The sequence below is a fragment of the Hevea brasiliensis genome, chromosome 17 (assembly GCF_030052815.1).
Source record: "Hevea brasiliensis isolate MT/VB/25A 57/8 chromosome 17, ASM3005281v1, whole genome shotgun sequence".
Lineage (NCBI taxonomy): Eukaryota > Viridiplantae > Streptophyta > Magnoliopsida > Malpighiales > Euphorbiaceae > Hevea > Hevea brasiliensis.
The window spans coordinates 16,971,115-16,987,188 of NC_079509.1; the positions used below are offsets into that span (position 1 = coordinate 16,971,115).

General features: G+C 35.9%; 1 protein-coding gene across 1 annotated transcript; it reads left to right on the plus strand.

The window, feature by feature from the left end:
• The first annotated feature begins 927 nt into the window (after positions 1-927).
• Positions 928-14,115, plus strand: LOC110642240 (secoisolariciresinol dehydrogenase). The gene is given in 4 exon segments (XM_058138960.1): positions 928-953; positions 13,350-13,696; positions 13,699-14,054; positions 14,056-14,115. Coding segments are annotated over 4 exon segments (789 nt in total).
• Positions 14,116-16,074: the final 1,959 nt, after the last annotated feature.

A 16,074-nucleotide genomic window follows, 5' to 3' on the forward strand; every position in this document is an offset into this window, starting at 1 on the left:
GATTTTGGATTCAAGTCTATTGGATTCGGATTGACTTACTTGGGTGACCTAGATCATATTTCTAATATCTTTCACTCACACATGATGAGTAAACTCTCATTTTAAATTTTACAAATTTCATACTTCACAAATGAACCATGTAACCAGTGCATACTTCAAGAGCTCGATTGCCATATACCTATTAGAATAATATAGCATCTCGATTTATGGAGCTTAGAGTAGATGCAGTATGCAAATACCCCAGATAATTTATTACATTCATATCTCTTCTAATTTCATTCATATATCTTGAGTTCAAAATTATGTCTTTATCGCAATGATAAACATAATTGGTCGACCTATGAACATAGACTAATATAAAAATTCCAATGATCTTTCTCTTTTCATGATACTCTCAACTTAATTTAACTTGTTTTTCTAGGAGTGCCCCTTCTAGACCGAATCTTACATCGTGCAACGCCCTAAGATAGTAAACATAAACTAAGTCTTGAGTAATTGATTAGAGTCATTAAGGTGCTATCTAAAGATTATGAGTAATCTTTAGGGTCTCATACAATACAAAGTAGAGATCACACTTGTATTATCCTTGATGGACACAAATTGCACATGTGGTATAAATCACATGCTATGGTATTTATTCCTTTCCCATGAAGCATATGCTTTATTAAATACCGTACAGATGATAGTTCAGACACTCTAATATCTAACTTTGAGTTGACTTGTGTATCACATCAAAACTCACATCTGACATTCAAAATAGATAACATGACTCAAATTACATATGGTCAATGCAATTACTTAGCTTATAATAACCCTAGTTCCTTGTCTCTTTTTTGAGGCAACATTTCATGTTATAAACTTTGAGCTCTTTATTATTATTACATGAATGATAATAAGCTTATAACTATCTCATCCCTCACTAAAGCTATGGAGGCGATTGCCTACGTGAAAAGGTGAATTTTTTATCCATTTGACATACTTCTTACTTCTCAAGTTCTAATATATGTTCTAAACATACATACACACACATATATATGAATTGATAAAATAATTTAGGCATATGAACATGTTTGGGAAAAATATAATAATACAAGTACAACAACATCTAAACAAACTCAAAGATTTAACATGCCTATTATAAACATCTTTTACAATAGGTTAACATATCATGCATAGATATGTACCTCATGTTCATATCTTTCTTTGCAAAAATGTTTCTAACAAAATTATATTTAATATCAATATGCTTATAGATACCTTAGTCTAGTACAAAGTGCATATCAGATTATCAATTGCATTACCATAAGGAACTTTTCCTATTTGCTCCTTTTTGATAAATCATGCCCTTGGCTTGATTTGATTTATTAGATATTTCTTCTATTGCATTCATCCATTCATCCCTGGCAAGGCACATGAGTAATGAGCTTATGATCACTTCTTTCTTTATCTTGTCGAGTAACTATAAATGCTTTCCCTTCGATCTCAAAATGACGATGGGGAACGTGCACACAACTCAATAATCGTGATTGAGATTGATAAATTGACTTGATAATATTTATGTTACTCCCACTAAGACCAACAATATTATATTGATTCACTCTAAGTTGTATTTTGATGGCAATTGAAACATGTTATATTATCAGTTAAAATAATCCCACTTGAAAAAGAATCTATTTGAGTTTGTATAGCAGAAGCGGTTTGGTCTTCAATTTCATATAGATCTTAGTCTTGACCTATCTCACCCTATTGAGAAAGATCATTATCTAAGAATGTGACATCTCGTAATTTAAATTTAGTTACTGTCTCACTATTTTGTTCTCCCAGAAATACATGTTTTTTTTAGTGTTCTGAGTATTTTATAAAGATATATTTCCTTCTCCTTTGACTTAATTTTCCATATTTAAGAGAAGAACTGTGAACAAAAGTAACACACCCCAAGGTTTCAAAAAATTAAAAAAACTTAAGTCGGGTTTTCTATTAACTCATTCTCATATGGAGTCATAGTAATTAATATTGGAGGTACTTGATTAAGGGACAAATTCGACAATAAGCAACATATCACCCCAATAGGTAATAGACAAATTAAGAGTCTCACTTTTTCAGGACATATGAAAATTTCATATTGATATATAAAATATAAATTAATATGAGACAATATGTAATAAATATTAAATTCATATACATAAATATCCTATTAATTAATTATGTTAATACTTATTTCATATTAGACTAAGAATCGAAAGTTCACTAAATATCCACTTATCATCTAAGATTCTAATGTGCAATAAGTTTAATGCAATTAATTACTTATTTCATATGCATCATTATTTACATATAAATAATTTTATAAGGACATCTACAAAAATATCTATTAGCACAAGTGAAATAAAACAATAAAAAATTTCATATTCATATTAAATATATTCATATAAAATAAATAATTTAATTCAATCTATATTCCAATTAGAGATATAAAATTCTAAAACAAATTTAGAAGTTAAAATTAATTTTCAATGAAATCGATTAAAATTAATTTTAATTTAATTTATCAAAATACCCCATATAATTATAGAAACTCTTTTTCTAAAATATAAATGAATAACACTTTTAATTTTATTTCCTAACTATATTAGGAATATTAATTCTAAAACAATTTTAGAATTACTACAATCAATTTTAATGAAATTAATTAAAAACTGATTTTAATTAAATTCATCAAATTAATTTAATATGCCTTATTGTTTACCATCTTAATCTTAGAAAACAAATTTTCTAAAATTAAATATTAAATTAAACAATTTAATTTAAATAATTTATTTTTTAATTGCCCTCAATTAATTTTAGAAATTAATTTCTAAAATTAATATTAAATTTAAAAAACTTCAATAAATTCTTTGTTCAATTGCCCTTTAATTAATGTCCCAATTGAACTAAAACAAAATTACAAATTTATTTGTTAAAAAAAAATTTTTAAAATCTAATTTTTCACAAAACATAAAAATTTTGCAATTTACACTTTAATCAAAATGGGAAAAACAGGTGCAATTGGGGACAAGGAATTTATAATGATGGCAAAGCTATGATTTTAAACAAAATCAAGAGCCATTTGCAGCCACATTACTGGTGGCAATTTCATAAATAGGCAGCGGTGACATTTTTGTAAAAACTCTGAAAATCGAGAGCAACACTTTAAATGGCGTAACTTATAATTTATTTGAATAATGAGGGGCATGACCTAAAAGACCTTCTTCTTCCTCTAGAACCCAAACGCAAAAGGTAGTACAAATACCATTTTTTTTAAATATCTTTTTTTATTTAAAAAAAATTTTGTAAAACAAAATTTTACAGATTCAAAACTTCAAAATTAAGTTTGCATATTCATAATCTTTTAAAGAACATAGATATATTTAAAACTAATCCAAAACAATTATGGACAGAGGAAGAAACTATTTAAAAAATAACATCAATGATCAGTAATAAAATATGCTATAAACAAATTATACATGTTAATTAGAATAAGAAACAAATGTTAGGGCTTTGATACCAACGAAGAAAAACATAAGATCCAACATATAAATTCAATTACATGAGTTTTAACTCATATTTATGCAACCTTAAGATCTCCACCATATTTATTTCACTAATTAACTATAAAATTACATGAATATAATCATGAATTATAGCCTAGATATGTACCCTATTCGTAGAATAATTATTGCTCCACAAATAAATCAAGTGAGAGGGATGCCAAGAACAAAAGCCAATGTATCACCACTTAGCGTACACACTTTACACTTTTCTTTATATTTTTTCTCTTCTATTACTAATGAAGACAAAAACTAGAGTATATATAAGTTATGGCATTTTTTGGCTACTAATTTCATCACTTCACGTATATAACTATTAAAAATAGTTGCATCTGTTTACGTAGTTGTATCTTTTAATCAATGTACATGATTTTTGAATTTTGTCACATTTAACTAATATACATGACTTTTGAATTTTTATCACCTTTTCGACAATATACATGACTTTTCATGCAGTTGTTCTTGATTAGTGACCAAGACTATATTTCTAATCAAAACAATATATATCAGATTGATTAAGTAATTCACACACATATATAGTCTAATCTCGCATATATATATAATGAATCTTTATTTAATGAATGATTACTTAATGGAAAATCTTTACCTAAATCCAATTCATTATAGATTTAATATATAAATATGTGAGACCCACGTATTCAATAAATGTCACGACCCAACCTATGGGCCGGATCGGCACTAGGACCTGGGCCAGCCTAAAGCCCCCGAGGCCCGTAGTAAGCCTAACTGTTCATTAACCCAACTCTAAGGCCCATTTGGGCCCAATTTCAAGAAACCAACCGGACAGAATCCGGCCATAAAGTGGACCTTTCAACGGGGAGTTTTTGACTCACCCGACCTGTAAACAAAATATATCATCAATTGGGGAGCTCAGCTCACCCTCCACATACTCATATCGGCATAAAATAAATGGGAGCTCAGCTCCCTCATCCAATCCATCAAACATGCATATAATTTTACAGGTCCACATGACAATTTATATTACAGACCCGAATCATTTAAATATTTCTAACACATGCGAAAATTCTAGGAGTAAATAAAATTACAAAACTATTGATAAACAACCTGCGAAGGAGAAAAGCGTGTTAACCACAATAAAATCCTCAGAGCTGAGAAAAAATATTGAACAGAGTGAGCGTCGACTCGAGAGTAAAATATCAATTTTAACCATAATCTCTATAACTATCTAAAATTAAGGCACCCTGAAGAGTGAAAAGCAACATCAACAACAATTTCACATTATAACATAAAAAAGTTAATTTGGAGCACACACGCACCCTGTAGCATCAATCATAACATATGGAGCCGATCCTATACTGACTCTCTTAAATCCAACTCGGTGCGTGAAGAACTCAAGCCGGACTTTCGCTTAATAAACCAAATCGAGGGTCCCAAATGAAGAACTCAAGCCGTGACTACCCCTCGAAGGATCGGGTCCCAGAAGAACTCAAGCCGTGACTACCCGTCCTATCCATAGTCCACACCACATCACACGCACGCCAACGCACGCACACTGCTCCAAATTACCACAACAACATCATGGCACTTTAACATTTATCAATGCATCATAAATCGTGCCTAGAGTTTAACTACATAAATATATGCATATAAGTGATGCATGGGCATGTTGAACATATAATAATATCGAAATTACAATTAAAAATAATATTTTACTCACAGACTTGACGACAATCATCGTGGCGGGCGGAGGAAGAAGGTCATGTCGGCTCACCCGACAATTTTATTACAATCATTTAATAAATCGACTCAACACAAACAAAGAAAAGACCAATTACGTCCTAAGTCGTGCCGAAAATCCGGCAGAGTCTCCCCTATACCTAGGACCTACCCAACCTGCAAAATGGCTCAAAACACACTTCTATATTTACAATCCATATGTCCACAACTCAATCACATCACACAGCCCCTCCTGGGCCCACCAAATCAATCATCCATCACAATATGTAAAATTTCAATTTAGTCCTTATAATTGATCATTTTTGCAAAACGCTCAAATAAGCTCTAAAAATTATAAAACTCTGCCCCGCGGTCCTTAGAAATATTACTAAGCTATTGCAAAAAGAATCGTAATTTTCTAAGCTACCACGAATATTTTATGGATTTAAGCACTAGAAAATTACGAAAAAGCAAGGTTCGGGTTTACCTTTGCTGATTCCGACTTCGGGAACGCGCTCGGGATGCATGACAATGGTGGGGTAGCCAAAACCTCGATCCAATTCGGAGACTTTTTCAGTGGTCTGTTCGCCGGGAAATTCACGCATCCAGGACAACTGTCGAATTTCCGCGAATTGAGGATACCTACACGAAGCCCAATAATAATATATAAAAAAATCAGGGGTGTTACATTCTTCCTCCCTTACAGAAAATTCGTCCTCGAATTTTACACAAAGCAGAATAAAGTACATGATTACACATTGAACAGATAAGGGTACTTGCTACGCATGTCCCGTTCTGACTCCCAGGTGCACTCTTCCACTGACTGGCTCCTCCACAAAACCTTAACTATAGAGATCTGTTTTGATCTTAGCTGTCTCACTTGGTAGTCCACTATGGCTACAGGTTGCTCCTCAAATGTCAAGTTCTCCTTTAGTTCTATTACATCCGACTGTAATACATGAGAAGGATCGAGAATGTATTTCCTGAGCATGGAGATGTGAAACACGGGATGAACGTGAGAAAGATTAGGTGGTAGCTCCAACCGGTAGGCAACTGCTCCAACTCTATCAGTAACCTCAAAAGGTCCAATATACCGAGGTGCCAACTTGCCCTTCTTTCCAAATCTCATGACTCCCTTCATTGGAGAAACCTTCAGGAACACATAGTCGCCCACTGCAAACTCCATATCCCTCCGTCTGGGGTCTGCATAACTCTTACGCCATCGAAAGTCAAGATCGTTCTCGATTAAAGGAACTATCTCTCAAGTGTACCGCACTAGGTCTACATCATGCACCTTCGCTTCCCCATTTTTATCCAACACGAGGAGACCTACACTTTCTTCCATATAGTGCCTCATAGGGTGGCATCCTATCTTTGGAGTGATAATCGTTGTTGTAGGCAAACTCCACCAAAGCTAGCCGCTCATCCCATTGACCTCCAAAATCCAAAACACTCATGCGAAGCATGTCTTCGATGTTTGGATTATCCTTCAATTTGTCGTCTGCATGCGAGGGTGGAAAGCCGTCTTGAAGTTCAATCGTGTGCCAAGTGCCTCCTGCAACTTTCTCCAAAACCGAAAGTGAATGGGACCCTACGTCGGATATTATGAAAGCGAACTCTATGCAATCGACTATTTCTCGAATGTAGAGCCGCGTCTTGTGCCACGTAATATGTAGTCTTCACAGGCAAGAAGTGAGCCGATTTGGTTAGGCGGTCTACAATTACCCATATCGAATCATATCCTCGCGTGGTACGAGGCAACCTACCACAAAATCCATAGAAATCATTTCCCACTTTCATTCGGGGATAGGAGCTCTTGCAACTTCCCGACGGTCTCGGTGTTCAAACTTCACCTTCCGACAAGTCAAGCACTTGGACACAAAGTCCGCTATGTCTCTCTTCATGCCATTCCACCAATAGCTATCTTTCACATCATGGTACATCTTGGTGGAACTCAGGGTGGACATTGCAGTTGTATAGTGTGCCTCTCGCATGATTTCATCTCGAGATTGTCCACATCGGGCACATACATCCTAGAACCTTGCACTAGGGCACCATCATTGGCAAATCCAAACTCACCACCTTCACCTTCTGTACTCTTTCTATGATCTTCATTAATTGTTGGTCTCGTATTGGGAAACTCTAACTCTATCTCGCAAGTCCGCCTCACCGAAAAATGAGCCAACAAGACCCCTCATCCGAAAGATCTAGGATTAAACCTTGATCCATTAACTCATGTACTTCTGAATCAACGGTCTCTTCTCTGTTGAAATGTGCGCCAAACCGCGTAAGATTTTCTCGCTAAAGCATCTGCTACTACATTGGCCTTCCCAGGTGGTACCGATGGTGCAATCATAGTTTTCCAGAAGCTCCATCCATCTCCTCTGTCTCAAGTTTAAATCCCTCTGTTGGAAGATGTACTTCAAACTCTTATGGTCGGTGTATATCTCGCACACTTCACCATACAAGTAGTGTCTCCAGATTTTTAGTGCAAAGACTACAGCCGCCATTTCCAAATCATGGGTAGGATAATTCTGCTCATGCCTCTTCAGTTGCCTTGAAGCATAAGCCACTACTTTTCCATTCCGCATCAAAACACACCCTAGGCCAACTCTGGAGGCGTCACAGTACACGGTGTATCCTTCACCGCTCATAGGTAGTGTTAACACAGGGGCAGTGGTTAGACACTCCTTATCCTCATCATTATAACTGACTCTATCGAGCTCTCTTCCTGTCCTTTGGATCTTATCCACTTCCCTTTTCCTATTTTTGGTATTGTTGGTATCTTTTCAACCTGCTGTACTTATTCCTTAATTTTAGTCCTATCTCATCTTTACACCTTTTCCTTCAAAGATGTCTATCCCATCATCAACTTTAACTTTCTTTTTATTTCTTAGTCTTATCTTGATTACTAGTTTCATTACTTCGAGAATTCTAACCCTATGATTTACTCCTACCAGCACATTCTTCACCTTATGTAACACTTATAATTACCCATAGAGAATTTTTTTTTGTACCCCTTTTTCCAACTTAACTATCGAACATTATCATTCCCTACCAAATTAGTAGGAAATTGCTTATCTGGATGAATATGAGCCCCATAAACTATAAGTTCCATCCGAACTAACACTTCTGTAGGAAATATGTGTCATGCCTTAATTCCAAACAAGATACTTCACGTGTTCATTCTCCTTAATATAATCATATATACTGCCCATAGCTTTCTAAACTTCAACCTCAAATTACCCATCAGCAACAATTTCATCTATTGAAACTCATCCATAAATAGTACTTCATCTAGCTCATAGTTTAAAACAGTCGCAAGCCTTAGTAGCTAACTCAATTTAACTCCTGTCATTACTCTGATCGTCCTTTCATACTTAACACTAGGTATGCACTTACTGTCATTCTCATATCAGGAAATTGTATATGAATTGGTGCCTATCAAAATCTCAAATAACTAGGTCTCCTTGCCTCGCTCTGCTCCTTATATAACGCTCTGGAATCAAAAACACGAGCTAAACTTGAAAAGAAAGAAAAATATCCTCTATATTCAACTACGCCCGATTGTCCATATAATAATGTTTAACCTATGTTTCTTAGTTTTTCTCTTCAAATTTCATCATCTCCTAGCACAATTGTGCTCTACCTATAAGGTATCATCTGCATGAACCCTTTACTATACCATCGTCCTTCATGACATAATATTTTATAATTTATTAACTTTACTTATACTCGACCTATGATTCATATCTATCATCGTTTATATTGTGCCCTTAACCCTTATTGAATCCTGAAAGATTTCTCTCGCTAATAGATTCTTCAAACACTAATTCCACCCTTATCTATGGTCATTAATTTGATCCTTAAACTTTCTAGTGATTTATTACCATCCATACTTGTCACTTTTTATTCTACCCCTACTGTTGCTCTATCGTTATTGCGTCACTGCAAAGTGATTCTGTTGATCACACTAAAAATATTTGCCTGACATTCATAACGAACCTCTAACTACCTTCTCACTATCTCAAAAGTCTAACCTAAAACCTATGTGTCATTATCTATCATTATTTTACTATATTCTTACCTATTTTATCCCTTAGACTGACTTTTATTCAACTTACTGCTTACTAACTTCTCTTTCTCTACCTATTTAGGTAGTCCGCAATACCATCGCACACCTTCTAACATTTACTCATTATTATTGTATTCCATACCTCCATCACTTTTCTCACTAATGTGGTCCCATTTTGGGTTTTCCATCCTTGTCATTCTCCTTGCCAAGAATAACACTTAGCCTATCCTATATCTTAACTTTGTTCCTTTTATTATGCGCTCTTTAGGTTGTCCTTTCATTTATTTCCTTTGTCTTACCCAAAATATAACTTGACTATTCTATCCTCGGTTCCATTCTTCTTCCTAACATAATAGCCGCATTTGCTAACTATATCTTCGTAGTCTCTATCGCGTTATCATATGTCTGTATACTCAGATTTGGTCCTTTGACCACTCTAGCTAGTACTTCCACTAGCATTTAGATTATATTGCATCCGCAATCAATTGTCCAAACTTTCATTCTCGCACTTTTTTATCCATTGGCCTTACGTGATTTATCTTCGCTAATTTATTACTCTTAACACTATTATAATTAGATTATACTATTGTTTTGAATAATTTGAAATTAGAAAGGAACTCAAGAAATTACATCATACTTTTATTGTCTAATCTCTATTCTTATCCTTTAGCTTACATAATACCCTTACCACCTCGAGAACTGATTCTGTAGTAATTTTATTTATTTGTTATTATTATTATTATCCATGTTTACTCAATTAGCCAAAACTTAAGGTTCCGGGCACTCAAACTGACGGCATCCAATTCAAAGGATTTACATCCATCGTGATCTGATTATATATGATTCTTATAATAGAACTTGCATCCTCCGCAGGATACCTGAGCCAACTTCTCTCTACCACACTCTACAGTCCCATCCGGTACTATTTTGTTGGTCACCATTATTAGTAATAACTTTCGATCCCTTCTGAAAAGATAGGACTATACCCTAACTTGCTGCAACAAAGATACTACATTTACCACCTTGCCCAAAACCATGTCAAATTAATGACTCTCCTATCATATTATAGCTCTGTGAATCATCAATTCATAGTTCCGACTTTCCCTAGGTAGTAGGGTTGTACTTTATTTCATACTGATACACACAAGGTATACTATTCTCACTAAGTTCTAACCAAATGTTTGTCATACTGCAAAAAACCATCCAAAATTCCATACCGAAGACTAGATGGTCTCACTCTATAGGTGTCACCTTTACTTTGCAACTCTTACTGTAACTCTAGCTCATGCTAGGGTAACTGGGTCACTGACTCTAGTTACCACCCAACTGTGACCTTCGATATTCTAGCTCTAGATCCCTAACCAGGAGTTCCCAACTCCTTTGCAGATATAGAACTGCTCGACATTCTTGTACCAAAGCAGATCGCTCGCAACATCCTCATCATAAGCACTACAGTGAAGTGCGACTCTACACAATAATCTCATGTCGGTACTGTAATCTGCAGCTTACAGAACAGACATCGAGAATATTGTATAGTTACTACGATACGTCCTGGCAGACTAGGTCTCTTAATCTCTTATCTCTCTTGAATCTTCTATTATCATAAACTTATTCTGTCTGGGTCATCCACTGATGACTGCCAGCAATGGTATCCTCATCCTTATCTAGGGCAACTGTACTTTTAAGACTCACTTTTATGTACTCGTGCCTTGCACGAAATGGGCACACCATTTAAACCCATACTGACGAAAATATAGTATTTATTGGAGTACGTGTTTCCAACGTAGACCTCAATAAGTTTGCTAAATCTATTTCATGTTTCTATGTACTCCACGAAAATCAAGACACTAACTGAGGTAATCTTATATTTCCCGAGGTATAACGTGGAATCTAGAAACAAAGAATTACAGGAAAAGACGAAACAGAATCCTATACTCCGCATGTGACTCATAGTAGACTCTTCCCAACACTTAGATAATTTTTCCCTATGAATCTGGAGCCTAAGCTCTGATACCACATTTGTCACGACCCAACCTATGGGCCGGACCGGCACTAGGACCTGGGCCAGCCTAAAGCCCCCGAGGCCCGTAGTAAGCCTAACTGTTCATTAACCCAACTCTAAGGCCCATTTGGGCCCAATTTCAAGAAACCAACCGGACAGAATCCGGCCATAAAGTGGACCTTTCAACGGGGAGTTTTTGACTCACCCGACCTGTAAACAAAATATATCATCAATTGGGGAGCTCAGCTCACCCTCCACATACTCATATCGGCATAAAATAAATGGGAGCTCAGCTCCCTCATCCAATCCATCAAACATGCATATAATTTTACAGGTCCACATGACAATTTATATTACAGACCCGAATCATTTAAATATTTCTAACACATGCGAAAATTCTAGGAGTAAATAAAATTACAAAACTATTGATAAACAACCTGCGAAGGAGAAAAGCAGGTTAACCACAATAAAATCCTCCTGTAGCCTGAGAAAAAATATTGAACAGGAGTGAGCGTTCGACTCAGAGAGTAAAATATTAATTTTAACCATAATCTCTATAACTATCTAAAACTAATGCACCCTGTAGAGTGAAATGCAACATCAACAACATTTTCACATCATAACATCAAAAAGGTAATTTGGAGCACTCACGCACCCTGTAGCATCAATCATAACATATGGGAGCTGATCCCCTATACAGCTCTCTTAAATCCAACCCGTGCGTGAAGAACTCAAGCCGACTTTCGCTTAATAAACCAAATCGAGGGTCCCAAATGAAGAACTCAAGCCGTGACTACCCTCGAAGGATCGTCCCTGAAGAACTCAAGCCGTGACTACCCGTCCTATCCATAGTCCACACCACATCACACGCACGCCAATGCACGCACACTGCTCCAAATTACCATAACAACATCATGGCACTTTAACATTTATCAATGCATCATAAATCGTGCCTAGAGTTACTACATAAATATATGCATATAAGTGATGCATGGGCATGTTGAACATATAATAATATCGACATTACAATTAAAAGTAATATTTTACTCACAGACTTGACGACAATCACTGTGGCGGCTGGGCGGAGGAAGAAGGTCATCGCTCACCTGACAATTTTATTACAATCATTTAATAAATCTGACTCAATACAAACAAAGAAAAAGACCAATACGTCCTAAGTCGTGCCGAAAATCCGGCAGAGTCTCCCCTATACCTAGGACCTACCCAACCTGCAAAATGGCTCAAAACACACTTCTATATTTACAATCCATATGTCCACAACTCAATCACATCACACAGCCCCTCCTGGGCCCACCAAATCAATCATCCATCACAATATGTAAAATTTCAATTTAGTCCTTATAATTGATCATTTTTGCAAAAACTGCTCAAATAAGCTCTAAAAATTATAAAACTCTGCCCCGCGGTCCTTAGAAATATTACTAAGCTATTGCAAAAAGAATCGTAATTTTCTAAGCTACCACGAATATTTTATGGATTTAAGCACTAGAAAATTACGAAAAAGCAAGGTTCGGGTTTACCTTTGCCGATTCCGACTTCGGGAACGCGCTCGGGATGCATGACAATGGTGGGGTAGCCAAAACCTCGATCCAATTCGGAGACTTTTTCGGTAGCTGGTCTGTCTGGCCGGAAATTCACAGATCCGGACAACTGTCGAATTTCCGTGAATTGAGGATACCTACACGAAGCCCAATAATAATATATAAAAAAAATCAGGGGTGTTACAATAAATAAGTCATCCCACTATACATATTAATATTATATCTTAAGTCCATAATGAATTGGGTCTAAATAAGAAAAATTCGTTATTTAACATGGATTTTAAACTTTTTAATAAAAAATCTTAGAAATATAAAATTAACTTTTAATCTTATTTAATTTGTACATTTATTTATTAATTTTTAATTAATTTATTTTTAACTAATTAATTAACAAATTAATTGATATCAACTTAAAAATTTCGTAGGTTGGAAGGTAAGGTAGCACTAATCACCGGAGGGGCTACAAGCATTGGTGAGTGCATAGCCAGAAGCTTTTGCAAACACGGGGCTAAAGTAATAATTGCTGATATCCAAGACGAATTAGGCCAGTTAGTGTCTAAAGACCTTGGAGCCAATATGGCTGCGTTTGTGCATTGTGATGTAACCATAGAATCCGACATCGAAAAGGCTGTTGATATTGCAATCTCCACCTTTGGAAAGCTCGACATAATGGTGAACAATGCAGTCGTAGGCGATCCACGCAAACCCAGCATCATCGACAACGAGTTAGCTGATTTTGAGCGAGTGGTGAGGGTTAACCTGATAGGAGTTTTCTTGCTCGAGTGATGATTCCTAATCGTCAAGGTAGCATAATTACGCTATGAAGTGTTTGTTCTAGCGTTGGTGGGGTTGCATCTCATGCATACACTGGCACAAAACATGCTATTGTGGGTCTAGCAAAGAACGCCGCAGCAGAGCTTGGGCGGTTTAGGATTCAAGTGAATTGTTTGTCACCTTACTTCACTGAAACACCATTGACAATGAACTTCTTCAAGATGGAGGAGGACGGAGGGTCTAATGGTGTATGCTCAAATCTTGAAGGGGTGAAACTTGAAAAAGAAGATGTAGCTGAAGCTGCAATTTATTTAGGGAGTGATGAATCCAAGTACATGAGTGGGCATAATTTAGCTTTTAGATGGAGGTTTTACCACTATTAATCCTGCTTTTGGCTTGTTCTCATGCTCCATATAAGATCCTCAATAATATAATTAAGCAGGATTAATGTTTGTCTTCATTAATAAATAAAATTGAAGGGTGAAAATGAGTTTATAGAGGATTAAAGTTTGATGTTATCGCTGTTTGCGTCAATAAACAAACTTGCTATATAAAATTTTAGCCGGTTTAATTTTTAATTAAAAAAGTTAGTGTAATTCCCTTAGCAAGCTTCCATAATTTTTTTATATTAATTTAGTATTTTATTCTCTTTGATCAAGTCTAAAATAAGTTTACTAATATTTTCTGTAACACCCCTGATTTTTTATATATTATTATTGGGCTTCGTGTAGGTATCCTCAATTCGCGGAAATTCGACAGTTGTCCGGATCTGTGAATTTCCGCTGCATGCACTACCACCGGAAAAGTGTCCAAATTGGATCGAGGTTTTGGCTACCCCACCATTGTCGCATCCCAGCTGCCTCAAGTCGGAATCGGCAAAGGTAAACCCGAACCTTGCTTTTTAGTAATTTTCTAGTGCTTAAATAGGATTAAAAATCTATAAAATATTCGTGGTAGCTTAGAAAATTACGATTCTTTTTGCAATAGCTTAGTAATATTTCTAAGGACCGCGGGGCAAAGTTTTATAATTTTTAGAGCTTATTTGAGCAATTTTTGCAAAAATGATCAATTATAAGGACTAAATTGAAATTTTACATATTGTGATGAATGATTGATTTGATGGGCCCAGGAGGGGCTGTGTGATGTGATTGAGTTGTGGATATATGGATTGTGGATATAGAAGTGTGTTTTGAGCCCTTTTGCAGGTTGGGTAGATCCTAGGTATAGGGGAGACTCTGCCGGATTTTCGGCACGACTTAGGACGTATTGGGTCTTTTCTTGATTTGTATTGAGTCATTTGTATTAAATAATTGTAATATAATTGTCAGGTGAGCCGGAACAGCCTTCTTCCTCCGTCCAGCCGCCACAGTGATTGCCGTCAAGTCTATGAGTAAAATATTAATTTTAATTATAATTTCGATATTATTATATGTCAGCATGCCCATGCATCACTTATATGCATATAATTATGTAGTTAAACTCTAGGCACGATTTATGTTGCATTGATAACTGTTAAAGTGCCACGAATGTTGTTGCGGTAATTTGGAGCAGTGTGCGTGCGTTGGCGTGCTTGTGATGTGGTGTAGACTATGGATAGGACGGGTAGTCATGGCTTGAGTTCTTCGCTGGGACCCGATCCTTCGAGGGGTAGTCACGGCTTGAGTTCTTCGCTGGGACCCTCGATTTGGTTATTAAGTGGAAGTCCGAGCTGAGTTCTTCGCTGGCACCAGGTTGGATTTAAGAGAGCTGTATAGGGGATCAGCTCCCATATATTATGATTGATGTTACAGGGTGCGTGAGTGCTCCAAATTTACCTTTTTGATGTTATGATGTGAAAATGTTGTTGATGTTGTATTTCACTCTACAGGGTGCATTAATTTTAGATAGTTATAGAGATTATGGTTAAAATTGATATTTTACTCTCTGAGTCGAACGCTCACTCCTGTTCAAAAATTTTTACAGGCCACAGGAGGATATTTTATTCTGAGTTAACCTGCTTTTCTACTTCGCAGGTTGTTTATCAATATTTGTGTAATTTTATTTACTCCTAGAATTTCCGCATGTGTTAGAAGTATTTATTGATTATGGTCTGTAATATTATTATCATGTTGGACCTGTAAACGTATAATGATATGCATGTTTGATGGATTGGATGAGGGAGCTGAGCTCCCATTTATTATTATGAGGATATGAGTATGTGGAGGGTGAGCTGAGCTCCCCAATTGAGTATTTATTGTGTTTACAGGTCGGGTGAGTCGAAAACTCCCCGTTGGAAAGTCCATTTTATGGCCGGACTCTGTCCGTTTGTTTTCTTGATACTGGTCCCAAATGGGCCTTAGAGTTGGGTTAATGAACAGTTAGGCTTACTACGGGCCT